The sequence below is a fragment of the Protomyctophum bolini genome (assembly GCF_963924005.1).
Source record: "Protomyctophum bolini genome assembly, chromosome: 19".
NCBI classification, from domain to species: Eukaryota; Metazoa; Chordata; class Actinopteri; order Myctophiformes; family Myctophidae; genus Protomyctophum; species Protomyctophum bolini.
The window spans coordinates 37,663,546-37,691,065 of record NC_137880.1 but is presented as its reverse complement, the minus strand read 5'-3'; the positions used below and the strand labels follow the sequence as shown (position 1 = coordinate 37,691,065).

The window sequence follows — 27,520 nt, the reverse complement described above, 5'->3', positions numbered from 1 at the left end:
CACTCCCCTCTGAAGTGAGTGGTACTGTGCTGTACTGTACTGTACTGTACTGTACTGTACTGTACAAGCCCTCCTCCCTGGCCTGTGTGTGTCTGTTTTCGGCTGTGCAACAGTAAATGGTGCATTTATATAGCGCCTTTATCCAAGGCGCTTTACATAGATTGTGCATTACATTCATACACACATTGCGGCGGAAGCCATGCAAGGCACCAACTAGCACATCGGGAGCAATTTGGGGTTCAGTGTCTTGCCCAAGGACACTTCGACATGTAGACAGGAGGAGGAGCCGGGATTCGAACCGCCGACCCATGGATCATTGGACGACCTGCTCTCTACCTCCTGAGCCACAGTCGCACCACCAAGTGCCCCAAGTTAGGGACACTTGGTGGTGAACAAACGCTATAACGCTATTTTCGTGCTCGGACACAGCCAGGGGGACAGGGACACAGGCACACACATCGCCGTCTATAGGAGTGGTTGCACCACTCAAAAAAAAGCCAATTGTGACACAATTGCACATTTCCCAGTACAGAACTCTATCTGCCAGGCTTCACACAGATTTGGCTGGTCAAGCTCAATGACCACTCATATCAGACAAGACACTCCAGATAAGGTATTTTGTAAAACTTTATTATTTCTTATTTGAGAATGAAAGACACGGCTGCTACAGGTATACCTAGAACAGTGTAAAACAACAACGCAAAAGACCACTGGATACGACAATACGCGTAGCCAAAAGCACGGAGAACAAAATGAAAAACTATAAAGTCGATATCAGGAACATTCATTTAAAAAGTAAATATTTTACTGCAATACCCAGCACTGAAATTAATTCTTTGAATTTTTCTGAAAAGTAACTTCTTCTTCCAGATGAGTGTTCCATTCCACGAGCAGTTCATCCACAAGTATTCACAGTCTGGATACCTGCAGAGAAAAAATGAAGAAAGATTATTGAAAACATTTGTATTGAATTTGTTCGTAAATATTGGTATTCATTGGTACTCAACTAGACTTAGTCTAACTTTTGGCATTCAATTCAAATAGATAACTGGAAACAATTACGCTTAAGATACTTTACTCTGCTAGCAGATTAACTTAACATGAAATGGCATATTGTCATCATACTGGAATGTAGCTACATACATGTAGGAATGTAGCTGAAAATAACACGCTACATCTCATGTGTGTAACTAGATATAAAACAGTAGTTAGAAATAAATAAAAAACTACTAGTCAGTCGCATACTCTTCTGCCTTTTACTCCCAAACACTATACTATACTATAAATTGATCGTGTATTTTAGTAGTAATAAGATACATACCTTTATATGACAAAGACAAAAGAGTGATGTCGTTTTCTTCTTAAAAATACTTAGTTCGATTGAGTGCTCTCTGAGCCAGCTGGCCGGTCTCGTCTGTGATTCTCTCCCAGTCAGTCTGACCCACCACGAAGCCGATGGCTCGCTTCCTGTCGGCCTCTTTCTGTTCTTCCAGATCGGCCCATCGGACCTAGAAGAAGACGGGGAGTGACGGCAGCGTGTCATGAGCAGGAAAATTATATGGTTCTGCTGCTTAATGTTCATATTTCATATTATTAAGAGTATCATATGCAGTTATTGTTGACAACACCATCGCTACAAACAGGGACTGAACTGAACTCAACCCATTCTGATCTGACATCAGATTCTAAAAATGTCTGTTTGAAAATGACAGTTTTCTGAAAAAGCTATGTTTCTATGTCAGTCAGATCTTCGATTTTTCAAAAAATAGCAGACCTACAGGCTCGTAGCGCGCCACTCGGTGGCGCGCTATGAGCTCGTAGATCTGCTATTTTTCAATAGCTAAAGCATAACATAATGCTAACACCAAAAGGGGTTCACGCCCCAAAATGGGTTAATTATAAAGCGATCAAAGAGACGTTGTGTTCCGTTCCATTTACCCGTTTCTTCCCGGGTTCCGACATGCGGGAGTTGTAGTCGTCCGGCAGCTGAAACGGGTCCATGTCTTCGTCTTCACGCTTCCTCTTCCCACCGCCCATCAGCCCGTCCAACTTGTCTTTATCAAAAAGAATGGTGTGTCCAGGTTACCCTCCAGCACCACATGACACCATACTGTAACTCCTACTGTAACTGGCATATTGCATCTTCTGAATTGACAGAACAGGGTCCCCTCTGTTCTTATCCATAAAGCTGTAGCAGCACAATGTTTTCACTGCCATCATTGTTGCTACAGTACCTGCTTTATTGTAAGCGCCAATAAAAACCTTGGATATTCTTCTGACAGGCCTATAATAATTGGTCTGAAACATTGTTAACGATCATTGTTTTGTATCAAATAATTATGTTCAATTCAAGATGAGTGACGGAAATGTGAGCAAGATTTGGAATAATTTTGCCATTGTCATTTTTAAAGATGGAGTGCCGTGATTTTAGTATTTTTTCCCCCCCAGTTTTTCATTTGTTTATGAGGTGACGGTACTTCCTTAGACCCCCTGGTGTGGTTGTTATGTGCAATAATGTCTTTGTATTTAGGATTTCTTCCCCGGGGCTGAAACCTTGACAGTCAAACGTGCCAATGAAAAAAATACATTGATATAGTGACATCACACTATCATACAACAAGCAGCTGAGGGCGCGGCTTCAGTTCAGGCGGATCACCACCCACCAGGCAAACTTAATGAACAGGTGGGGGTGGTGTCCACATAAATAAATAAAAACCATGGCACTCCATCTTTAAAATGTAAATGCTGCCACATGCTTGGAACAAGTCACTGCAGAGTGGCGGTGTAACGGGGGATACCAAAGGCATTATTCGCAACACTGGGGAAGGTCACACACACACAACACAGATGTATATAAAACACACCATATGTTGCATTAAGTTGTCCAGATACTGGACAGTGTAGACGTGTGGCCAGATATCATCTTAAAAATCTACTGGTATGTAGAAATATAAATGTTACAGTATGATTGGAAGACCAGTCAGATTACAGAGTGTAGTAGATTTCTCGATCTGTGTAATCGACACTAGAGGGCGATGCATTACGATGCTGTCACTATCGGAACACATAAGTCGGACTGCGCAGCGTCGGCTGAAGGCGACATCGCAACGTTCGGCACGGCGACTCGCTCGGCGGTGCCTCTCGTGGCTCGTGTAAACGGTGCATTTCTATAGCGCCTTTATCCAAGGCGCTATAGAATGCTCAAGGACACTTCGACACTTCACTCTGGGGGAGCCCGGGTTCGAACTGGCAACCTTGCGGTTACCATCCAGCCACTCTACCGCTGAACCACCGCCGCCCCACATGTGCACCGTCTGACGGCCACGCCGCCTCTAGCGACAAAACGGAGTGCATTTATCTGGTTTTCCAATCGTACTGCGACATAAATAAATCAATGTCAAACTGAAATCGACTCGGGGGAAAGAATGTCTTCTAAAATGTTATGGCATAGGGTTAGTTAACACATGTAAAAAAAGGGAACACCTACCAAGTTTTGCCTCAGAAGTGTCCATCTCCCATTTGCTTTTTGGAATGTAAGCCTATATTATACAGAGAAACACTGAAACAGTTAAACTTATGAATGATTAAGGGGTTGGGATAATGGAAAAGGGAGGAGAGAGAGCGAGAGAGAGAGAAAGCATAGAAAACACAATTAAAAAAAAAAGAGAATTACTTTGACAGGTTAAAATATCACAACAGTTGCAGGAATGACACTGCTATGACAATTACACGGTATAGGCGTAGAGTTAAACACAGACATGCAAACAGGTTTTGATGTTATGATTCCTTTGTAAGCTGAGAGAAGCTTATATGTCCAAACTTAAGGCCTTGATAAAAGATAATATGACCCCATTTAGACCTGGGAACGATTCTACAAAGGTCTTCTTTCTAAATCCTGACAGTTTTCAGAAAAAGCTGATGTTTCTCATTTCTATGTCAGTGAGTGGTGCTCAACCTTTTACATGTCAAGGGCCACAGAATTATCTGTATTTGGCCACAGACCCCCCCCCATCTGAAAATATGTTGTTCCATGCAGGGACAACAAACCCAGAAGCAAAGGTTTGAGTTAAAAACGTTCGCTCTGAAAGAATATATATTCCAAATCTGCGCCACTTTTTTTTTATGGTGGTGCAGAAGACAAGGTCGTGTTGGGTCACCAAACCCAATGATCCTCTTGGGGTCATAAATGTGCACAACCAATTCACCTACAGCCCATTCATTCCAATGTAAATATCATGGATTTTACACATTAAATACTGGTTCATTTTTGGAACCAGACCTTCGAAATCTCTTCCAAATCCATGAACAAGGCCTGCCATATATATATGCACTGGAAAAATATGTGCGTTTCTTTTTTTTTTATCATATAGGAAAACTATTGGTGGAGAGGTTTGTCTATCCCATGTTATGCTTAGCTGTGATTGGACCATAGCAGCTATAGGTCAATTTAATGGCAATCAGAACCTTCTGAGATACGTTTGGTCACAGATAGACCAACAGATGGGTGAGAAACACAACCACCTTGTCGGAGGCAACATACTGTACAGGAGACCAGGACTATGTGGCATAGAAAAGTAGACAAGCTGTACAGCCTTACAGATTCACCAACGCTCTACCACAAGAGTACCATTACATTTAACCCCTTTTTCTCCCATACAAATAGTAGATCCATTTCTCATGTTCTTGCTTTCAAAAATCTTGTTCCCATCATTAGCTCCACTTTGAGTTGACCATTTATTTGACCAATGAATCCACGACCGTTGCGTTGCCGCATTCCAGCTCTGCGACATTCAGCACTATAAAAGAGCTCAGCTTTGTTAAACTATAACTCTCCACCTTTTAACCCATTCTGACCTGAGATCAGATTCATACGAGGTTTCCACTGGACACACACTGGTCTGATTAACCCATTCTGACCTTCGATTTTTCAAAAATAGCATATCTACAAGCTCGTAGCGCGCACCCAGTGCTGCGCTATGAGCTTGTAGAGCTGCTATTTTTCAACAGCCAAAGTATGACATTAAAAAAAAGCTTAAAACACCAAAAGGGTTGCTTCTCATGCGTTTGGAAACGAGTTTAGAGAATTTAAAAGAATAAACGTTGGAACATTGTCTGAGGAACGGGATGGAAACGGACCGCTGAATGGAGCAAAGTGAGTGCCGAAAAATAACACTTATGGAAATGTGACCTTTTGGATTGTAATTATTTGATTGATTGGCTTTATGGTTAGAGTGACGCCATGCTACTGGAGAGACCCCTGGTGGTAGCATTGCACCTAGCTGGAACTGGAAGAGGGAATAAGGTTATTGTCATTTTATGGTTAATGGTTTGTCTGTCATTTTATTGCTGTGGTTGGTACTTTTCCATATGGTATTTATTAGTGTTTTTGAGACACGCACCTTTAATTGGTCATGTGGAAATTTATTTGAGACAATATATATATTGATTATGTGGGTTTTGTGCTTGTTTTTAGTTTTCACTTTGATTTAATAAAGAACCTCGAAGTTGGCTTCAATCTCATTACCCAGCTTGTTCTGCTAACCCAATTAGACCTGAGGCCGATTCTATAAAATGTCGGTTTTATGAAAAACATATGTTTCTATTTTCTTTGTCAGTGGTGCTCAACCTTTTTCATGTCAAGGACCCCCAGAATTATCTGTATTTGGCTGCGGACCCCCATCTGAAAATATGTAGTTCCAGCGAAGATACGAGTTAAAAACGTTCACTGTGAAAGAATATATTCAAAGATTTTGTACCACATTTCCATGATTTTTCAAAAAGAATAAATGTCAGATCTACTAGCTCAGTGCCGCGCTTGTGAGCTTGTAGATCTGCTATTTTTCAATAGATAGTTTAAAATAAGGGGTTCCCGCCCAGTATGGGATAATATAAAACGCATCATTCAGGCACATCATTGGACCACTCTATGCCATGTCATCAAACAGCGACATCATTCTACGTCTCTGCGTTACACCTTCCCACCTTTCTGGTGGTTTGGGGGAACGAGCCATGTTCAACTGTGTGTGTGTGTGTGTGTGCATGTGTGCGTGTGTGTGTGTGTGTGTGTGTGTGTGTGTGTGTGTGTGTGTGTGTGTGTGTGTGCATGTGCATGTGTGTGCATGTGTGCGTGTGTGTGCACGTGTGTGTGAGTTAATAGTGTATATTTTGCACCAAACAAATGTTAATAAGAGATCTGCAGGAACCATACAAATATTCTGACATTATATTCTATAAAAAATATTTTCCGTTGTCAAAAAACGATCTTAACCATTTATATAATAAAATAAACTGCCAATAATAAACACCTTCATTTTAGCCGTTTCCGGCTCAATTGGGTTTCCGGTCCCAAATAGGAAAGAAAGGAAAGGAAAGTTACTTTGTTTACCCAGGGTAACTGGACTAAGCTCAAGAACTTGTTTACAGCCAGGCCCTGCTCATAGAACATTTCATGGTAGGGGTTCAATGGCTTGGCCAAGGGCACTTCAGCGGTGGTAATTTTAACGTGCCGGTCCGGGGATACGAACTAGCAACCTTCCGATATGATCAACACCGCTCCGCAAACCGTTCGGCCAACCGCTGCCTAAGGAAATTAAAAGCCATTGAAACACAGGGAGCTCCTCTATAGTAATTTACTGCAAGGCCCACCTTTCACCAACCAGTGGATTTCAGCAGGAAATAATAATAATAATAATAAAACTTTATTTGTACAGCACCTTTCATGACATGAAATGCAGCTCAAAGTGCTTTACAGATAAATGGAGGATACCTACAGGAATGTTTTCAAAGTGTATTGCTTTTCCTAGAACAGGTGTAAAATGTTGAGGTTTTTTTTAGACCACCGTTTCCCAAGCAGTGGGTCTTTTGTGGGCCGTGGACAATTTTTTTTTCATGGATTAAAAACAAATTAAATATTTTTTTTCTCTAATTTCATGAATACAATAAAAAAAAATCTAAGAAACTCCATAAATTGGAAAACAAAATGTTTAAGTAGTAGTAGTGAAAATAGACGATCTACAAGCTCACAACATGGTGCGAACGAAGCGACAGGTTATGAGCTTGTAGATCTGCATTCTTTCACTAGTTTGGGGTGACGTAAAATTTCTCTCCTGGGTCACGGGCTGAAAAGGTTGGAGAGACAGTGTATTAAGACTACATTGACACATACAGCCATCGGTTTTAGCTACGCAGTGCTCCAGGGCTCGAAATTGCGACAGTTTTGGTTGCAATTGCAAATGTGCCTGAATTTTAATCTGTGCAACCCTAAAAATACAATTGGGAGCACCAGTACCACTGCAAATAATTGCTGTAGTTCCATCGACAAAACTGTCGATGGAACTGACAGTTCCAGCCCACGAGACGATTCAATCAGACTTGTAGAGCATACATTTCTGAGCATGCAAAAAAAAAAGTATTAAATCATTCTATTTTCAAATGGTTTATTGGCACTTCTTAAACAAAAAATATTATCTCTCATACACCAAATGTCTTGTAGGCTACAAGTGTAATGCCAATAATTAAAAAAAATCATTGGTGCTCCTTAAATTTTGGTGGGTGCTCCTAATTTTCTTCTGGTGCTCCTTAATTCAGAGATTGGTAGCACCAGTGCTACTGCTACCAATTAAAAAAAGGTTAATTTTGAGCTCTGGGCTCATCACAGGACATTGTGGGATCATCACACATTATCTGCAGCCTGAGCCCACACATGTGTCAGTACTACTGTAGTCAGAGGTTGTTAATTAGTGAACACAAGCACACTCTAGTGGGGAGAAAATGTACTACCAGCAGTGAGTTGTGTGGCAGTTTGTTGTACAAGGCGGGCAAGGCAAGGCATCAAAAGTGTACGGCTGACTTAAAACCAATAAGCTTAATGATCAGTTAACTATAGGTGGGCAGGTCAGGATGCACTCTTTTACAAATGGATGTCAAACTTCTGTGGTATTCGTGCAAAACAGAATGAGGCTTACAACTCATCTGTTGAGGCCTTTATTTGCCCTTGGGTGAAGGGAGTAATACAAGGACAGTGTGGGCGCCGTCAAGTAACCCTAGGGCTGATAACTTACAATATCAACCCTACGGATGATGGCAGAGGCTGGCCAATGAATGAACGCATGCTGAAGTGTAACTGTGCTCAGAACATACGCCACTGTGTGAGCTACAGGAAGAGTTCAGCACGTCAAACATGGACCGCCACTCAGCGCTGCATTGATCTAATTATATGTTCTTCTCTTCGTGACAAAATAGGGCTATGGGTGTGAAGCACAGATTAGGCATCGACGCTGCAGTGAGCTGTAGGAGAGGCCTAATGCGCTCTATATTTAGACCTGCAGTGAGCTGTAGGAGAGGCCTAATGCGCTCTATATTTAGGGAGAATTGACCCTAGAAAAATAGTATTCAGGCTGAGGTCATTTTTCTATAAAATTGTACCAGACGTTTTAATTGGTGAATATGAACAAGTCTCTCCCTTAGCTAAACGACAGATTGTCAAAAGTTTAGCATAATCTAGAGCTGCTCCATAGACCATGAACTATCCCAGTGGTTTTTAACCTTTTTCATATTATTTATTAATCATTTGAGCAACGGACCACCATTTGATGAGATTTAGCCTCGCAGACCCAAATCTAAAGTATATTTTGTTGTTGATACGATTTTGATGTGGTACCATAGCAGAGATAACAGGTTGATCAAAAAATATATAGAAATCTACACTTTCTAATAGTAGACATCTTGTAAATTAACCCATTTAGGTCTGAGCCAGATTCTAAAAACACCTCTAAATCCTGACCCAAGTTTTCTGAAAAACTTCAAATATTTATATAGCAGCATCAATTTTTTTTTTTACATTTTTGAATACTGTACAGAACCCCAAAATGGGTTCCCGGCCTGAGGGGGTAAAACACCAAAAGGGGTTCCCGCCCAGAATGGGAACAATCTAACGCTTGATAGCGTACAAGAGTTAAAGATCTCTAAGGGTCCATTTGATGACCAACTCTCCATCATTTACCTGGGGACCACCTGGAACCCCCTCAAGGACCACTGGTGGTCCCCGGACCACTAGACTGGAACCCAGCTATGCTTTCTATGGCATAGGCAGCTCCCGGCAGGATCCGCCGGGAGAATACAGAATGCAGAGAATGCGGAATGCATGCAGCTGCGCGACATGAGACTAATTAATTAGAGCGACAGAGAGAGAGAGAGAGAGGAGTGTGTGTACGGGTGTGTGTAAATTTAACAAACGTGCAGATGATCAGAAATCAGCAGAGAGTGATCGACGTTTGCGCTACTGTATGCCAAATTGAAGTGAAGTGAACTCGGCCCCAGACTTTTTTTTTTCTCCCTGGAAATAAAAAAGTTCAGAGGCTACCGGACCACTGGTTGAAAACAACTTACTATCCAACAGCACCCTTGGTACACATGAGAACTGTGTGCATGTCAAAGATTATGTAAATCCATATATTGATAATGAGATATTTTGGCCGAAAGGCGACACTAGAGGAACGGCCCCTAGGGTAGGTACCCTCACATGTTCTCCCTGTGTCCCCTAGGGTAGGTACCCTCACATGTTCTCCCCGTGTCCCCTAGGGTAGGTACCCACACATGTTCTCCCCGTGTCCCCCTAGGGTAGGTACCCACACATGTTCTCCCCGTGTCCCCCTAGGGTAGGTACCCTCACATGTTCTCCCCGTGTCCCCCTAGGGTAGGTACCCTGAGCCTCACATGTTCTCCCCATGTCCCCCTAGGGTAGGTACCCACACATGTTCTCCCCGTGTCCCCCTAGGGTAGGTACCCTCACATGTTCTCCCCGTGTCCCCCTAGGGTAGGTACCCTGAGCCTCACATGTTCTCCCCGTGTCCCCCTAGGGTAGGTACCCACACATGTTCTCCCCGTGTCCCCCTAGGGTAGGTACCCACACATGTTCTCCCCATGTCCCCTAGGGTAGGTACCCTGAGCCTCACATGTTCTCCCCGTGTCCCCCTAGGGTAGGTACCCACACATGTTCTCCCCGTGTCCTCTAGGGTAGGTACCCTGAGCCTCACATGTTCTCCCCATGTCCCCTAGGGTAGGTACCCTGAGCCTCACATGTTCTCCCCATGTCCCCTAGGGTAGGTACCCTGAGCCTCACATGTTCTCCCCATGTCCCCTAGGGTAGGTACCCTCACATGCAGGGGTTTCACTGTCATACTGTGTTGTTTTTGTCGACTAAAACTAAGATGAAAATAAATAAATGAAACTAAGCTATGATGACTAAAAGTAAGACCAAATGTAATCAACAGCTAAAAACTACACTAAAATGCTAGGAAGGGACTAGTGGACAAGAGATCCAGAATAAGTCATTTTACACTTGGTTGCATGCTGAAGTGAAAATAGCAGATCTACAAGCTCACATGCCGCCCTGCTATTTTCAGAAAGTGTAAAATCAGCCACTAAGACGGCATCAAGGCCAGACAAAATACATTTTAGTCGACTAAATAAACTGTAGATTTAGTCGACTAAAACTAGACTAACACTAAAACATTCCAGAATGACTAAAACTAAATGAAAACCATTCAAGAGACTGCTTTCATATAAGTTATGCACAGGTTCTGAGACTGTATGTGTGTCGATATTTCTGAGACTGTAAGTGTGTCCATATTTCTGAGACTGTAAGTGTGTCCATATTTCAATACTTTTCAGAGGCAAATATTGTGCTTTTACTCCACTACAATGAATTGAAAACCTTAGTTACTTTGTAGACATTGTATATTATTATTTTCACAACGTACAGTATAACCACTTCAACCCTATATATACATTTCGGCCATTTGAAAATAGACACCAATCTACAAGCTAAGGATTCTTATACCAATACTAACTTTTGTACATTTTGCTCAAGTATTTTTTTTTATAGACTGTACTTCTACATTGCAGACAGTATTAATACTTTTATATAAGTAAACAAACTTATGTACTATTTTCCACCACTGCTGTATACTGTGGGTACAGGCTTTAGTTTAGAGATAGTTTAGATTTAGTTGGTCTGACTGTCATTAGACCCACAACCTATACCTCAAATTAGGGCTTTCACTAGGCAACTTTACTAGTTGCCTAGTTGTTTAACTACCTATTATATATATATATATATATATATATATATATATATATATATATATATATATATATATATATATATAAAATAACTTAATTTTAATATTTGTACAAAAAATAAAAAACTGTGTACATTGGTGACTATAGTCTAGCGGATCTTGAGGCCTACAAAAACTAATCAACTAGTGGAATTACTAGTCCACTAGTTGATTTACTAGTCCACTAGTTGATTTACTAGTCCACTAGTTGAATAGAATTGAATATGAGTTCCGACCCACGAGCACCAACGAGAGATGTGGGATCTACCCGTACCAAACCCAGGGACCCGAGGCTCGAAAAACGAGTGAAAAAGGTGAATTCAGACCTGAACATAAATTAGTTTCCAGTCGCTTCAGCGTTGGTAAAAAAAAAGGCCTTTCACTCCAGCTCACTCCCTTCCATAAGAGATCTGTAGCTCTCTTCCTACTCTCGCAAGTGGTGGATAATATTGTTTTGATCATTATTGATATAACAGATGTATAAAGTACACAATGATTTAACTGTGGAAGTGTAACCAAATGGACCCCCTCGTTCATTTGCACCTCGAAACACATCTACAGCCGAGCTGGAAAACACTCGGTTCAATATATTTACCGGTAACATAATTCCTGCTACTACAGTATATCACCATATTTAACATAATTCCTGCTACTACAGTAACAGTATATCACTTGTGTCTTTGCAAAAGGTTTGTGTATTGTTTTTGGATGAATAAAACCATCGGGCGCATCCAGGTTTGAATGTAGTTAGTAGCGTCAGTCCGTCACCGTTTATCGGTTGCGTGGCTCACGAAGACTCACACTTCACAGTAAATGGGGGTGATTGACAGCTGTGACAGCCAATCGCCGGGTACACTCAGATATTAGTGGAACGGTTATTTCACTTTTAGATTACAAGACATACGGTAGGGGCTTTCGAATCGGCCCCGCGAGTCACTTCTTGTGGATGGAACCGGACGCGTTCGGATTGGGAACCTCGGGTGTTTTCGGATCTCGGACTTACCCGAAGAACTCTAAATGTCAGGAGGACATGACCTTTCATGCAACCGGAGAATGTCCGTTTCGGATGAGTTTTTAGTAAAAACAGACATTCTCTTTCTTTTTTTCTATGACTGTAAATAACCTGTTATTAGCCGAGCTGCTGTGTCTGGGGGAGAGGCACGTGACACTCTCAGCGCGAGGAAGATTTTGAGGATAAAATGCGACAAATAATTAATTTCCGTCCACAGAACACGACAGATTAATTTAACTGCTTGATGCACCCATGATGCAAAACACAGACACATCTTTCCTGCCATGGTTGGTCTAACGTAGACAACATGGTAGGTCTAACGTAGACAACAAGCCACTGCCTACATTTCATCGAATCGAGCCGTCCTCCAAGCTGAATAAATAACATCTCTGGTCTCTAATGTACAGAGAAGTTTACCCAACTATGGTAGGCAAGAGACGTCGTTTGCGTTTTAAACGTTGTTTAAAACAATTGCCATTGGTCTCAGAAATTTGATTCTGTGATCCACAGAAACCAAACCTAAAAACAGCAAATAGAACCTGCCGAATTAATTAATTAACCGTTTTTCAGCGATCGATTCTTTCTCCCACACACCTAAGAAACTCTTCCAACACGCTCAATTTAAATTCACCAGACTAAAACCATCATGTCCACTCAGACATTATATACACAGAATTGGCTCAAGGGAGCTGGGCAGCCTAATTAATGTTCCTTGCGTGTCAGGTCCTATTGAGTCGGACACATACAGCCCCACCAGTTAATGTCTAGATAACTTCCAGGTTACAGTGCGAATGTGTGAACGAGGCTCTAATGTTATCAACAAGCAGAACTCCTGGAAGGTTACTTTTTCCCAGGGTGTTTTTGCTTAAATATTACCCGAGATAGATGGAACCTATTTCATAAAAGGCTACAGCTGACGTTGCAACAACAAAACTAGTGACAATCATTACAAAAGCAAAGTAAAAGTCCCTCGACCTGCGCTGTAACCAAAGCTAAATAACAAGAAGTCTTGCTGTGAATCTATGGGTTGTTGTTGTTGTTGTTGTTGTGAATAAAAAGGTTTAGTGGAAACATAATGTTTGACAACTACGTGATGAGTGACATAACGGGTGTGTCTTATCCTACCATATCGCCCTCTTCTTCCTCCTCCCTCTTGGGTTCTCTCTTGGGTACGGGCTCCGCGTCGTGATCATCAGGATTGAAATCCTCCATTTCAACCTGAAAACACAAACATCCACTTTAGCCTGCAGCTTAATTAACCCACTTAGACCTTAGACGACGATTCTACGAATGCCTTCTCAATCCTTTTCTGGAAAAACCCCATGTTTTCTGTGTCAGTGGTTCTCAAACATTTACATTTTCATGTCAAGGACCCCCAGAATTGGCCGCCGACCGCCATCTGAAAATATGTTGTTCAAGTGACCCCCACAAGAAGCAAAGATTTGAGTTGAAAACGTTCGCTCTGAAAGAATATATATATATATTCAAAGATTTGTGCCACATTTTCACGATTTTTCAAAAATAGCAGAACTACAAGCTCATAGATCTTGTAGATCTGCAATTTTTCAATAGCTAAAGTTTGCCTTTGCACACAGAGACAAAGTCATGAACAGTTATACACAGGCTTCTGTCATGAACAAAGACTGAAAAAGTTTTTTTGCAAATCAGCACTGATCTCATCAAATGACCCCTATGACATTTTCAGGACTGAAATCCGTCCCCAGGAATGAGAACTTTAAGCCCTGCCTTTATAGATGTAATTCTATTATTTTTTTTAATTTTGTTGTACCTTTTATTTTGTGTAAACACTGACTATTGGTTGTTGTCTGTTAAATGCAGAGCGACTTCTGTTTTTTCGTTTTAGATTTGAATTATCATCTGTTTTTACTGTATACATTCTTGTGTGGACCCCAGGAAGACTAGCGACCACTTTGTGGAATGCTAATAAATCCTAATAAATAAAAGAATAAAGAACAAACAGGAGCATTGGGCAGCCAAAGGACAAGTGTGGTTGTTAACTTGGGCTCTACACAGGTAAAAAAAACAATAACCAATGTAATACAATACTAGTGGTTAACACAATCGATCCTGCCCAGCCCTCTAGGTGAGATCGTGGCGACAGTGCCGGAGAAATGCGCGAAATAAAGCCCGAGAAGAAGAGTCCCTTCCGCCCGAGCCCGGAATTTGGTCAGAATTTATTGAAAGGATAGCCCCTTGAGATGCAGCATCTCGTTTTAGAGGGGGTCCCGTATACAGGGAAGTGATGTAGTCTGGATCTGTAGCCTAGCGAAGGGCCTAGAGGTGGTGGGCGGTCACCCCAGAGGATCATCATGATTAGCGCGGCTCGGATTCATGTTTTAATAGGCTCTATAAACATATACACTGTATGCCATTCCGAGCATAAAAACCACTAATATGTGTACCGCGGATTACCATGTAAGCTGTTCCTACAAGGTTTCTACAAATTCAGCTGGTGATGCATCCATAACATCGGTATCCTCGCCTTACTACGTAGCTTTTGTTTATGTTTGTTTTAATTCACATTCGCTGTTGAAATGTGGTTTCTCTATCTTGGTTTGAGTGTAGACTCACCTCCTCAATAGCAGCATCCTGAAGCAAGGAGCGGACGTCCAGTCTCACCATGTGACGAGGTGACGACTCCCAGTTGTTTGATATCTGTGTAAAGAATTAATCCATGAACCAAAGAGCATGTTGCTGTTAGGAACCATTAGATAAGTTATTCTGTTATCTAAATGGTGTATGGTGCATTTATATAGCGCCTTTATCCAAGGAGCTTTACATAGATTGTGCATTACATTCACACACACACACACCAACCAGCACATCAGGAGCAATTAGGGGTTCAGAGTCTTGCTCAAGGACACTTCGACACTAGCGAACTGGCAACCTTGCGGTTCCCATCCAGCCACTCCACCCCTGAGCCACCGCCGCCCCCTAAAAATAAATAGCAATTGACTTTATTTCTAGATGTGGTGCCGGGTTCCGTACCAACCTTGGATATATCTTTGTGTGAGCGTGAGTGGACGTTTCTCTTTGAACAGGTCTGGGAGTCTGCAGTGATCTCAGCCAAATACACCTAAAACAATGTGGGGAGATATTCTCCTTAGTAAATTAGATAACATTTGAAAGAAAATCTCATGCAAATAGAAATAAAAAATAAATAAACGGCTCACCTCAAAGCCCTTGGTTTTGGCTGCGCTCCAGAACTGATCGAAATGTTTCACCCGGTCGTTGATGGTGTCGATGATGATGAAGGGGAAGAACCCGTCCTCCAGGGTCTTCTTAAAGGTCTTCAGCATGCTGCTGCGGTACGTCTCCTCCATCTCTGGCTCATATTCATACTCCAGTTCCTGGAGGGATTTATTCACTTTACAGTTAACGGCAATAATAATACAACATGTATATTAATGTGCAGTTAGCTCTCCAATTAACCCATTTTGGACTGAGGTAGATAAAAAAAAGGCTTCTAAATGTTTCTATGTCAGCGATGCTCAGCCTTTTTCATGTCAAGGACCCCCAGAATTATCTCTATTATATATGTATAATAATATAATAATATATGTTAGTTCAAAATGTAATATATATATATTCACTGATTTGCACCACATTTTCACGATTTAAAAAAAATAGCAGACCTATAGCAGCTCGTAGCGTGCCACTCCAAACCCCCAAACCTTTAAATAGCTAAAGTATAACAATGCTTAAAACACCAAAAGGGGAACTCTCAATGTGAACCCACCTTGGATTTGACTTTCTTCCCCGTGTCCGGGTCCTTCCGAACCTTCTCAACCTCCGTCATGAAGTAGTCATCCAGGACGATGACCCTCGGGGGGGCTCCGCCACAATCTACTTCCTTATCCTGACAAACAAACAAAAAAGACATTGCATTTGAGAAAGGCAACTCATTACTTAATAATAATACTGAGATAAATCGCTTATGTTTTAGATAGATGTTTGCGAGAGAAGGAAAAAGATTATTATTGCCTTGGAAAGATTAATTATAAATGTAGTAGATTGTGTATCGTTCAGGGAAGCGTGTCTTAAGTACCAGGTCTTATTACTTAACTTAACCCTCTTATTCCCAGCCTTAAATCACATCTTTTTGTGGCTTAGGCCAGATTTGGCGACTTTTTGAATGACAATAGAAAAATGTGAGATATGACCACAATGGCATGAAATATCTCATTTTCAAGATGCATGTCTGTACTTCACAATGAAAAAAGAATTATTACTCTAGCATGTTCCTTCGTTGACTTATAAGCATTTTAGTACAACTTGGTTTCACTGTTCACTGAAAACCAAGGTGTATTAAAATGCTTATTACTAAACAATGGAATAAGCTAGAGTCATAATTTTTCTTTCATTGTGAAGTAGAGACATGCAGCTTTAAAATGAGATATTTCATGCCATTGTGGTCATATCTCACATTTTTCGATTGCCATTCAAAAAGTCGCCAAAGCTGGCCAATGCCAGCCAATGCCCCATTTCTTAATTCGTCATTTTCATGCAAAAAGAAAAAACAGCGGTCTAAATTCATTATATATATATAATCCGGCAGTTTAACTGTAACACCCAAAACTGCCACCAGATGGCGGGAAAGCACCATTATGCTGAAAATGCCGTTAGAGTCAAATCTCTTGACATCACTTCCTGTTCAACGGAGTAAACAAGAAGTGAAAAGATTGTCCCCTACAAGATAGCCTCACTCTCTCGGAATGCTAGGCTAACAATAGCTTCATCATAAATTAGTCTAAAATCAACCAAATCGAGCCCAGAAAGTCCCAAAATATCAGATTTTTTGCCGCGATTCACATAGAGACGGCGCGCGTGCACGATAGTGCACGATCGCGCGGATTTCCGCCGGTTTTTAGTAGATTACATAAAAATAAAAAATAAAATGCAAAAAAATCGGAAAAAAATGATAATTTTATTAATTTTTTTTGGAATTATTGTCTACCACGTCCACAACGTCCTTGGCCATGAGGGATTTGTTGATAGCACGTCAGAAAGAACGTCCTTGGCCTTCAAGGGGTTAAGACCTGGAGGCGTGGTCAATGCTCTTTGGCCACTCAGAATAGCCAAATGGCATTGATCACGCCTCCAGGTCTTAAGTTAAGTAATAAGACTTTGTCTTAGAACAACAACTGTTCAATCATCCCAGTAAACGTTACTCCTTACCTTTCTGCTACATTAGGACTGTTTTACTTACTCGTATAAGCTTCGCAACGTGGCTTTTCCCACTTCCCGGAAGCCCTCTCATTATGATCACAATCTAAGAAAGAAAAGAGGAAGAAAAATACATTTTATAATTTTCTAGAAGACAAAAACAGGCTCATACCGATGCAATTACACACAACACAGGACTGACCACAACACAGGACTTACCATCGGTTTCTTCGGTTCCACACACACACATATATATTTCCCCCCTTATGTTCTTTACGGTATCTAGGGCAAGTCGCATGCTTCAATCAAGACCGCGTGTGGGAGGGGGTCGAGTCCGAGTTGAGACCGAAACCGTCGGGAGGCGAGACAGAGACCAGGTGTTTCTCATTTGATGCGAGAGCAGGCAGGCGCTATCTTGTTACTAAACAAGATAGCACAGTCTAAGCACCAACAGCTCTCTAATAATGTCGAGACTTGAGTGCACTCGGTGGGAGAAGAGTCCCGAGTCCCTTGGTCCGAGACAGAGTCGAGACCGAGTCAATTTACGTGCGAGACCAAGACTAGACCGAGTAAATGAAAATGTGGACTTGAGGCCTGGACTCGAGTACCACAATATTAGTCAGTTCCATTGTCGAAGGACAGTTTTGTCTCCATTGTGGACTAGATTTTTCAATGAGCCAATAGGGGAGGGGATCAACATCACATGATTCTTTGTTTGTATTCGGCGGTCTCGTTTTCATTTCTTGAAACCCATGGAATGTAACCATGTGTACGTTCCATAATGCAAAGTGTTGTTTTCACGCTATGAAGTTATGATTCGGCCCCTCCCCGAAATACCCGTATGTGTGTCTCAAAGACTCGTGAGTCTCGTTCAACCTGTTGCAGTATTATCAATCAATCAAATTGTTCAATACAAAGAGTAAACCATGTGGGCTGGCTGTAGTGATCATTAACCCATTTAGGCCTGACGTCAACATTTAAAAAATGTCTTCTAAATCCTGACAGTTTTCTGAAAACCCCTATGTTTCTGTCAGTCGTTCTCAAACATTTTCATGTCAAGGACCCCCAAAATGATATGTAATTGGCCGATTTTTTTTAAACGGCAGACCTACAAGATCGTAGGTCGTAGGATTGAGCGTGTAGATCTGCTATTTTTCAATAGCTAAAGTATAATAATGCTTTAAAACACCAAAAGGGGTCCCCGCCCAAAATGGGTTAACATACTCTCTCTGGTCGAGAGCATCTGCCGGGCATCTTGAGGATGTCGTCGATGTTCTTGATCTCGGGTTTCTTCTCGACCCGCGGCGCCGGTTGAGGTGGAGGGAGAGACGCTGCCGGGCCGGGCACTCGCTCCTCTGGATACCCTCTTCTGTCCACTGCGTACACGTCACACACAGTTAAAGAAGCATCTCATTTTATACGTGCCATGATTCTGATTCTAAATCAGATCATTCATTATCATTGATGCATTTTCCTGAATCGTGAAATAAACGGAGCTGAATAAACAAGGACTACAGTGTACTCGGGATCAGTCGCATAAAATGAATAGTCGACTAGCTGCCTAATGCCCTAGCGTGCATGGAACGTCTCACAACAGGCGTGGGAACTTTTAACGTACGATAAGGTGAGGAACTGTGGCCATAGCGATCCGGTCCGCGCTCGGGTAAGCCTCGCTCGGGTAAGCCCCGCTCGGGCGAGAGCCGGTCGTATCCAGACCTTCCGTAGCGGTCTTCCCGAAGTTCCCGGTCTCGACTGTTCCGCCCCTCCCTCTCTCCTCGCACGTCCCTCGGGTCCCGTTCCCTGTAGGCCGGGGGGCGAGACGGGGGTCCCAGAGGAGGTCTGTTGAAGATAAACACATCATGGTTACATTTAAACAAAACTAAACCAACGTGTTTAGTCCAGTAGTTTTGCACACAGACATGGCTGACTCATCACAACGTGCGACACAATGTGATATACTACCTTTCTTCAAAAGCCATGGATTGTGGGCTTGGATAAATTAAAAAAAAAAGAAGCAAATAAAAATTAAAAAAAAAGACAAAAAAAGAAAAGAAAGCAAAGTTACATTATGTCACGAAGTAGCATAATACTTCCCAACAGTTTGGACAAAGGGTTTTCTTTTCGTCGAGTGGCATACCTTTCGTCTCTCTGGTGGAAGCGCTCCCTCTCAAAGCGATCTCGATCGTAGTCCGAAGGAGGCATTTCCCTGTGCAACTCTCTCTCTCTGCTGTACGAGCGGCGCTCGTAGGGGTCAGGCGAGCGTCTGTCGTAGTAGGGGTCTCTGCCATAAGGGTCTCTGCCACCCAGTGACTCTACACAGGAGGAGAAAAGAAAATAGATTCAGTAAACCAGGCTAACCAAAACAACATGAAGATCCATATCGTCACTGTCGGGTAGAAACTGTATTCGTTGCTGTCGGGAGGAAACCTCACAACTCAATTTTTTGGCATAAATAAAGTGCTATTGAACACCCTTTACGTCTGTCTGTGTGTTGTAAAAAGTGCTTTGGACAAAACCTCTTAACTCCATTGGACCCTCAAAATGTCTGCTAAAGCAACTAACTCTCATGGAAGTAACTGACAATATATAAAGTTACAACACCAACTTTGATGAGGCTGTATTGCCTTGTTTTAAAAATATACGGTTCTCTTTATTGATCCCTGATGTACTGGCCATATATGGAGCGTATATATATTGTATATTGAGTGTACAGGGTTTGATGAGGTCGGATGAAAATATGTATGGCTATCCAGGGTTTGATGAGGTCAGTGTGGTGATCTTCATACAGAATATGGCGACGGTCATATACGATGGTGTGGCGTATTCACTCGCTAAGAGACTTTAGAAGCATTCATATTTTAGATGCGCGGTCATGTGGAAAAGACACTAAACAGTCGTTTTATTTATCCAGCGTGATTTGAAATGGAACACATGGTTTTTTCAATGCTTTGTTGCCTGAAGGGGAAGCAATCGACCACGGAGATGCCGCTCCAGGGGAGCTTTGATTAGCGGTAAGCCAACTTAATGGCTTTCATCATTAAATAGATAAATAGATCTAAATCTCATTAAAAAAAGGCGTTAAAGAAGTCCTTAGCGAAGGATGAGTTAATTTAGGAAAACACATACATAAGGTTTCTGCCCAACAGCAACGATATGCTTCAAGGTTTTGATGGAATACAAGTACAGACGACTCACCTTTCTCGTAGTGTCTTTCGGACGGTACCGGGTCAGGCCTCAGAACGATCCGCTCGCCGTAGGAGATCCGCTCAACGGTGGCGCCAGGCTCTGGATATTGACAGTTCATTTCACCCAAGGTTTTAATTTTTAATTTCTTTCTCTTTCAATTTTGTTTCCATGCTTTAAAACCCATTTTGGGCGAGAACCCCTTTTGGTGTTTTAAACATCGTTATAATTTAGCTAATTCAAGCTAGTTAAAGGGTCCGCAAATCTCTGAATTTATATTTCAGAGCTAACATTTTTAACTAAAATATTGGCTTCTGGGTGGTCCTTGGAACTACATATTTTGAGATGGGGGTCCGTGGCCCAATAAGAGATAATTCTGGGGGTCCTTGACATGAAAAAGGTTGAGCACCACTTGACATAGAAACATTTTCAGAAAAATGTTAGGATTAACGGCCAAGCTACACCAGGCAATTTTGCGCGCGTGCGTATGCGTTTACTGCGCGCGTACAGTGCGTTTGGATAGGACCAATATATGTCAATGATACCAGCTACACCAGACGCACGGATACCGCGGGCCATCCTACGCGTGCTCTAAAAATAGGATCGGTTCTAAATCTATATATCCTCCCGGAAGGTCCCGCACAAACCTGACGCGCGTCTGACAGATCGATGTAGCCAGGGCATTTGGCTTAACGCACGAAACGGTCCGTGCGTTTAGAGTAAACGGGCGAGAAAAGCCTGGTGTAGCTTGGCCATTAGAAGCATTTTTTTTAAATCGACCTCAGTCCAAAATGGGTTAAAGACGTGAATAAAAAGTTGCACTTCCTACCATGTCCGTGACCATAATCCACAGTCTTGGGCATCACTGGAACTGCGGCCGGAGGGATGGATTGTTGTTGGTAACTTGTGGCCATGGAATTATCATAAGACACCGGACCACCGCTGGGCGGCTGTCCACTGTTGGCAGCCATGCCCTAAAGAGGAGAATACCACACAGTGTTTTATGGGAAAATAAGGAATAGGCTTTTACCTTTCAAGACTGGAAACCTTCTTTTGAGGGGTAGTTGTTGCCATGGATAGTATTATAGCAACATACATGTTTTGTCATTTTTGAAAAAAATATTTTAGGACGTTTAGAAGGCTTTTCTTTTTATCAGCCTCAGGTCTAAATGGGTCAAAGCTCTTGATATTACATTATCATACCTTCAGGGCATTCCTCACACCTTTAGATATTTCTCTATTACATTATCATAGTTTTTTTTAATTTACCTTCAGGGCATTCCTCACATCTTCAGATATCTCTATTACATTATCATAGTTTTTATTTATTTACCTTCAGGGCATTCCTCACATCTTCAGATATCTCTATTACATTATCATAGTTTTTATTTATTTACCTTCAGGGCATTCCTCACATCTTCAGATATCTCTATTACATTATCATAGTTTGTTTTATTTATCTTCAGGGCATTCCTCACATCTTCAGATATCTCTATTACATTATCATAGTTTGTTTTATTTATCTTCAGGGAATTCCTCACATCTTCAGATATCTCTATTTCATTATCATAGTTTATATTTATTTACCTTCAGGGCATTCCTCACATCTTCAGATATCTCTATTTCATTATCATAGTTTTTGTATTTATCTTCAGGGCATTCCTCACATCTTCAGATATCTCTATTACATTATCATAGTTTGTTTTATTTATCTTCAGGGCATTCCTCACATCTTCAGATATCTCTATTACATTATCATAGTTTATATTTATTTACCTTCAGGGCATTCCTCACATCTTCAGATATCTCCAGTCCAAGTAGGCCAGCCGAGAGCGCAGGCTTGACCACAGGAGGCTGGGGTTCGTTGGGAAGGGGCCTCACATCCTGCAGCTCCCTGTGGACAAAGAGACGGATGGGTCAACAAAACATCCTCCTTACATGAACACAAAAGGGCTGGAATTGAACTTTAGTGATCTTTAATTTAAACTAAGTCAGTCAGTATAGTTCTGCAACTAGTCAGTTTTTCTCAAAATCCCACATTTTGTCTCTTATTTATTGGGGAAATGTTTGTATAACAAAACCAAAAAAAAAAAGCTATTTCTTAACAGTACAGTACAAGAGACCTGTTCAATATCATGTGTAAATTTAAAATTTTCACCAGCATTACTGATCATGAAATCAGAAAAAGAAGGTGGTCTCTGGGCAAATTACCGTATCAATTTAAGTTCTTGCGCAGCTTTCAAGATTATCTCATGCTGGCGTTGCGAGAGCGCCAGTCCCCCGCTCGCACTCGCTCCCTGAGCGGCCGGGTCGACGGCGCTCTCTGGAGCTTTGGCGACGGGAGGGGGGGCCGCGGCCTGGGGGGGCGGCAGAGGTGGAATGTCGTCATAATGCGGCCGGGCCTCCTTATAGTCTGGAGGATACGCCCTGTCGGGTGACGGGGGAGGCCTCGGAGGTCTGTCCCACTCGGAGGAAGAAGAAGAAAGCGGCGGGTATGGCGCCTCGTCCCGTCTGTACGGCGGCTCGTCCCTGTAGTCGCGTGGCGCCCTGAGCTCGCCGCCTCCTCCCCCTCCTCCTCCTCCTCTCCGCAGCTCCTCCTCTTCGTATGAATACGGGCGGCCTCGCTCTCTCTCCTCTGGCCACGGGTCGTCTCTGTAGCGATCTGCCGGAGGAACGCGATGAGGAGGGTAGTCCCCCCTGTTGTCGGGGAGAGGGCGCTCTCTGCCCGGTCTGTCCCATGATTCGGGGTCCGAGTACGGGTCCCTGCGGTCGTACTCGTCAGGGGGATAGTCCCTGGGCGGTGGCCGCCAGCCGTATCGGTCATCTCCGTGGCCGTAGTCGGTGACCACTTTCTCGCCGCGCTCTATGGCGCCGCGTTCACGTTCCCTCTCGTCCCGTTCTCTCTCGTCCCGTTCCCTCTCGCCTCGCTGTCTCTCGTCCCGTTCCCTCACGCCTCGCTCTCTCTCGTCCAGTTCCCTCTCGTCACGCTCTCTCTCGCCGCGTTCCTTCTCGCCGCGTTCTCCTTCGTAGTCGTCGGGTGGACGATGCAGCCCCCGGCCGCCCATACCCTCTCGGTCCATCGGACCACCCCTCGTCCCTCCCCGGTCCATCATGTCGTGCGGCGGGGGAGAAGAGCCCCTGGCCACCCCGTGGGGAGGGTGATACCACCCGGGGGGTTCTCTCTCCAGACCGTCGTCGTATGCAGATCCATCGGCCATCGGATCCATCAGGTCGTGCGGTGGTCGCCGGTGGCCTCTGCCCATGTCGTGAGGCATGGGAGGGCCGTGGGGGTCGTGGCCGCCGTGACGCATGGGGTGTCTCATGGGGTCCATGTCCATGTCCAGGTCCACCGGAGGGCCCAGAGGGTCGTGTTCCATGGCGCCATGAGGCGGCCGCCCCCCTCGGCCCCCCGCCCCCGGGTGTGCGAAGCCCGGGTGGCCGCGGGGCGGGCGGCCGCGGCCCGGCGGGAACGGGGGTCTCATGCCTCTCATGGGCGCTCTCATGTCTGCCCAGTAGGGGTCCTCCTCCTCCCAGTACTCTGCCGACTCCGGGTCCACCCATTCCCTGTCCATTTCGTCTTCCATGCCCATATGAGAGCCTCCCCTGCCCATGGGTGGTCCGCCCCTCCCCATAGAGGGCCCGCCCCTTCCCATAGGGGGCCCTCCCCTGCCCATAGGGGGGCCGCCCATGCCCATATGAGGCCCTCCTCTGCCCATATGTGGCCCGCCCCTGCCCATATGCGGCCCTTCCATGCCCATATGAGGCCCTTCCATGCCCATATGAGGCCCTTCCATGCCCATATGTGGCCCTCCCCTACCCATTGGACCTCCCCTGCCCATTGGACCTCCCATTGGACCTCCCCTGCCCATTGGACCTCCCATTGGACCTCCCCTGCCCATTGGACCTCCCATTGGACCTCCCCTGCCCATTGGACCACCCATTGGACCTCCTCTAACCATTGGACCTCCCCTGCCCATTGGACCTCCCATTGGCCCTCCCCTACCCATTGGACCTCCCATGCCCATAGGCGGTCCGCCTCGGCCCATCATTGGCCCACCTCGGCCCAGCATCGGCCCGCCTCGGCCCATCATTGGCCCGCCCCTGCCCATCATGGGCCCGCCCCTGCCCATGGGAGGGCCACCTCGCCACATCTGAGGGCCTCCTCTACCCATCGGAGGTCCTCCTCCCATCTCTGGTTCTTCATAATACTCTTCCTCCGCCTGGAAGTGATAATCCGGATACTCCTGATAGTCCTGCCACACGTCGTCTTCCGGGGGAACCTCTGGCTCCTCGCCCCCCCGAGGCACCTCGTAGGCTGGATCCTGCCACTGGTACTCCACCTGCTCCGTGGTCTCGTGTGGGGGCATGTAGTCATAAGGCGTCTCTTCCATCTCCTGCTCATGTGCGGGCGCAGGCGGCCCCGTGAACTCGCCACGGCCCGCGACGACGCCACCGCGCCCTCGTCCGCGGGCAGGTTCCGGGGGCTGACCGCGTCCTCTGCCGCGCGCCATCACCGCTGCCGGGGTCGGAGGCGGCGGCTCTGGCTTTGAATCTACTTGGTCGGGAAGCTGTGAACCCGGTTTTGTCGTCGCAGGGGGTTTTGGTCCTGGCTGAGTCACGTTGCTTTTGTTCACTAGTCCTCCCGGTTTGTTGTTGGCGGGACTGGGAGCTGCCGCTTTGGGAGGCACAGGAGCCTTTACGGGAGCCTTTACAGGGGTCTTTACGGGGGTCTTTACGGGGGGCTTGGCGCCAGCTGGCGGTGCTTTATCAGTCTTAGCAGAATCTTTACCAGCATCAGGAGCTTTAGGCTTCTCATTTGCGTCTTTTGATTGAGGGATGGGAGCGGTTTGAACAAAGAATCCCCCGCGTTGATTCTTGCCGTCAGTTGCCATTTCTTCCCCTTCCTTTTTAATTTTACCATCTGACTTGGATTCATTTACTTTTGTAGTTGGCAGCTGTCCTGCCAATTTCACTGGGGGTTTGGAGTCAACATTGGGTGGATGAGATTTATTATCTTGCTCCGTCTTAGGCTGGGCACCTTGGGGACCTTTCTGCTGAGGTCCAGGAGGCCGATCAAAGCGAGGGACGGCTTGGGGTCCAGGGGGCCTTTCGGCACGCTGGAAGCCTTGGGGACCAGGAGGCCTTTCGGCGCGAGGGAAGCCTTGAGGTCCGGTAGGGCCCGCATTGCGAGGAAAGCCTTGGGGTCCGGTAGGGCGCTCGTTGCGAGGGAAGCCTTGGGGCCCGGTAGGGCGCTCATTGCGAGGGAACCCTTGGGGTCCGGTAGGGCGCTCGTTGCGAGGGAACCCTTGCGGTCCAGGTGGGCGTTCAAAGCGAGAGTACCCTTGCGGTCCAGGAGGGCGTTCAAATCGAGGGTGGCCTTGAGGCCCGGGAGGGCGCTCAAAGCGAGAGGGCTGATCAAATCTAGACTGATGACCAAATTGAGGCTGATCCATTTGCGGATGTTCAAATCTGTTGTGACCGTCAAAGTGCTGCGTCGGATGGTCAAATCTTGGAGCATGGTCCCCGTCAAACCTGGAGGGAAATGAGCATATATTACCATTCACCGATTCCAAATAAGTACATTCAACTTCCTCAAGCTTCTCTAGAGAATACGTGTTAATTCTGAAAAGACATCTTTCACTGGACTTTTCATCTTTCACTGGAAAAGACGCAAATCTGGGACCTGGAATCCGTCTTAATTTCGTCAGTCAGTCCACTGGGTTTCTATGTATAAATAGTAGATGGGCTTCTAGTGCAACGTCATTGGAGAAATGCATGCAGCAGCACTCTTCACCCCATATCTAGCAAAGCCTAAGCTCCAAAACAGAAAGATATGATATGGAGAAAGCAAAGAGCGGACGTGGCTGCATGGAAACAATGTTCTAATTACCTTGGTGTGAACTTTCTCTCACACTCATGAGCCCAGGGAACTTTGATAGGATATATATGGCAGATCGGATGGACTGAACTCTATATTTTCAATAGCAGCAGTCGCAATACCAGGTCTAACACAATGGAAAGATTTAACACGGGATTGTGTTCATTTCCACAATGGATAATGTAGTTTAACTCACTGTGTGTCTCTGGGACCATTGTAGTGTGGAGGTTGACCAGGATGCGGGCCTGTGGGTCTGGCTCCCATACCGCCAGGTCCGCCTTCTCCAACATTGGCTCCGGTTGGCGATTCTGAATGTGGCCCAAAACCATCGGACCGAGGGCCTTGGTTCCTAGTTCCAAGAGCACCCGGGGACTGCTGCAAACCTGGGCTTAGCATGTGCTGTTGCTGCTGCTGTTGTTGTTGTTGCATGTCTTGCCCAGAGTACTGGCCACTGTGTCCCATCATCCCCATCCCACTACCGTACTGGCTGGACGCTGGCGGCACTTGGTTGGCCGTCAGAGTGGCGACCCGCTCTTGTAGGTGAGCGTACGTCGTGTTCATTTGATCCTGCCACTGCTTCCATTGGAGCTCATAGTCATGGAGCTGGTCCTTGTGGGGGTACGTTTGGAACTGCTCGTACCAGAGGCCGAACGTCTGTTCCCAGTCTGTGAACAGTGGGTTGAACTGCTGCTGCTGCGTCTCATAGTGCCTGAGCTGCATTTCGAGGGTCATCGACTGCAACAAATGGCATTAAAAGAAAGATATTAAGTATTAAGTGCAGGTTAGCATGGCATGTATTCACAACTAGTGTACAATACAGTGACAATACAAGTAAAACGTTCCTGTTATCAATGTTTGTGATTAAAGTAATGGCGCACACAAAATGTGCGCCAGTTCAGGTGGCCAAGTCATAGACGTATGCAAAACCGCCGTTCCCGCCTGTGCTTTCTGCTCTTGATACGTCACTGGCTTCCCCTCTGCGTTTTCAACCAAACTCGGTGGCTGATTGATTGATTGATTGAAATATTTATTAACAGTTTGTATAATTACAGTACATTTCAAACACAAACTCAATACAAAGACTGTCAACTGTGAGTGGACGACCCAATTAAGCATTACACTTGTTTACAACAGGGTTCA

General features: G+C 44.6%; 1 protein-coding gene across 1 annotated transcript in view; it reads right to left on the bottom strand.

The window, feature by feature from the left end:
* Positions 1–609: 609 nt before the first annotated feature.
* The window catches only part of ylpm1 (YLP motif containing 1), a 39,061-nt gene continuing 12,150 nt past the window's right edge, over positions 610–27,520 (bottom strand). Inside the window, exons 4-22 of the mRNA XM_080791120.1 lie at positions 26,577–27,115; positions 24,419–26,034; positions 22,714–24,247; positions 22,279–22,396; positions 21,332–21,476; positions 20,515–20,604; positions 19,457–19,631; positions 18,938–19,158; positions 18,544–18,695; positions 17,363–17,425; positions 15,893–16,012; positions 15,327–15,503; positions 15,146–15,229; positions 14,725–14,808; positions 13,258–13,350; positions 3,488–3,539; positions 1,939–2,054; positions 1,322–1,508; positions 610–924 (exon numbers count right to left, since the gene is read on the bottom strand). Of these exons, the coding sequence (XP_080647246.1) occupies positions 1,362–1,508; positions 1,939–2,054; positions 3,488–3,539; positions 13,258–13,350; positions 14,725–14,808; positions 15,146–15,229; positions 15,327–15,503; positions 15,893–16,012; positions 17,363–17,425; positions 18,544–18,695; positions 18,938–19,158; positions 19,457–19,631; positions 20,515–20,604; positions 21,332–21,476; positions 22,279–22,396; positions 22,714–24,247; positions 24,419–26,034; positions 26,577–27,115 (5,526 nt within the window). The 3' untranslated portion in view covers positions 610–924; positions 1,322–1,361. The remainder of the gene's footprint in view (positions 925–1,321; positions 1,509–1,938; positions 2,055–3,487; positions 3,540–13,257; positions 13,351–14,724; positions 14,809–15,145; positions 15,230–15,326; positions 15,504–15,892; positions 16,013–17,362; positions 17,426–18,543; positions 18,696–18,937; positions 19,159–19,456; positions 19,632–20,514; positions 20,605–21,331; positions 21,477–22,278; positions 22,397–22,713; positions 24,248–24,418; positions 26,035–26,576; positions 27,116–27,520) is intronic.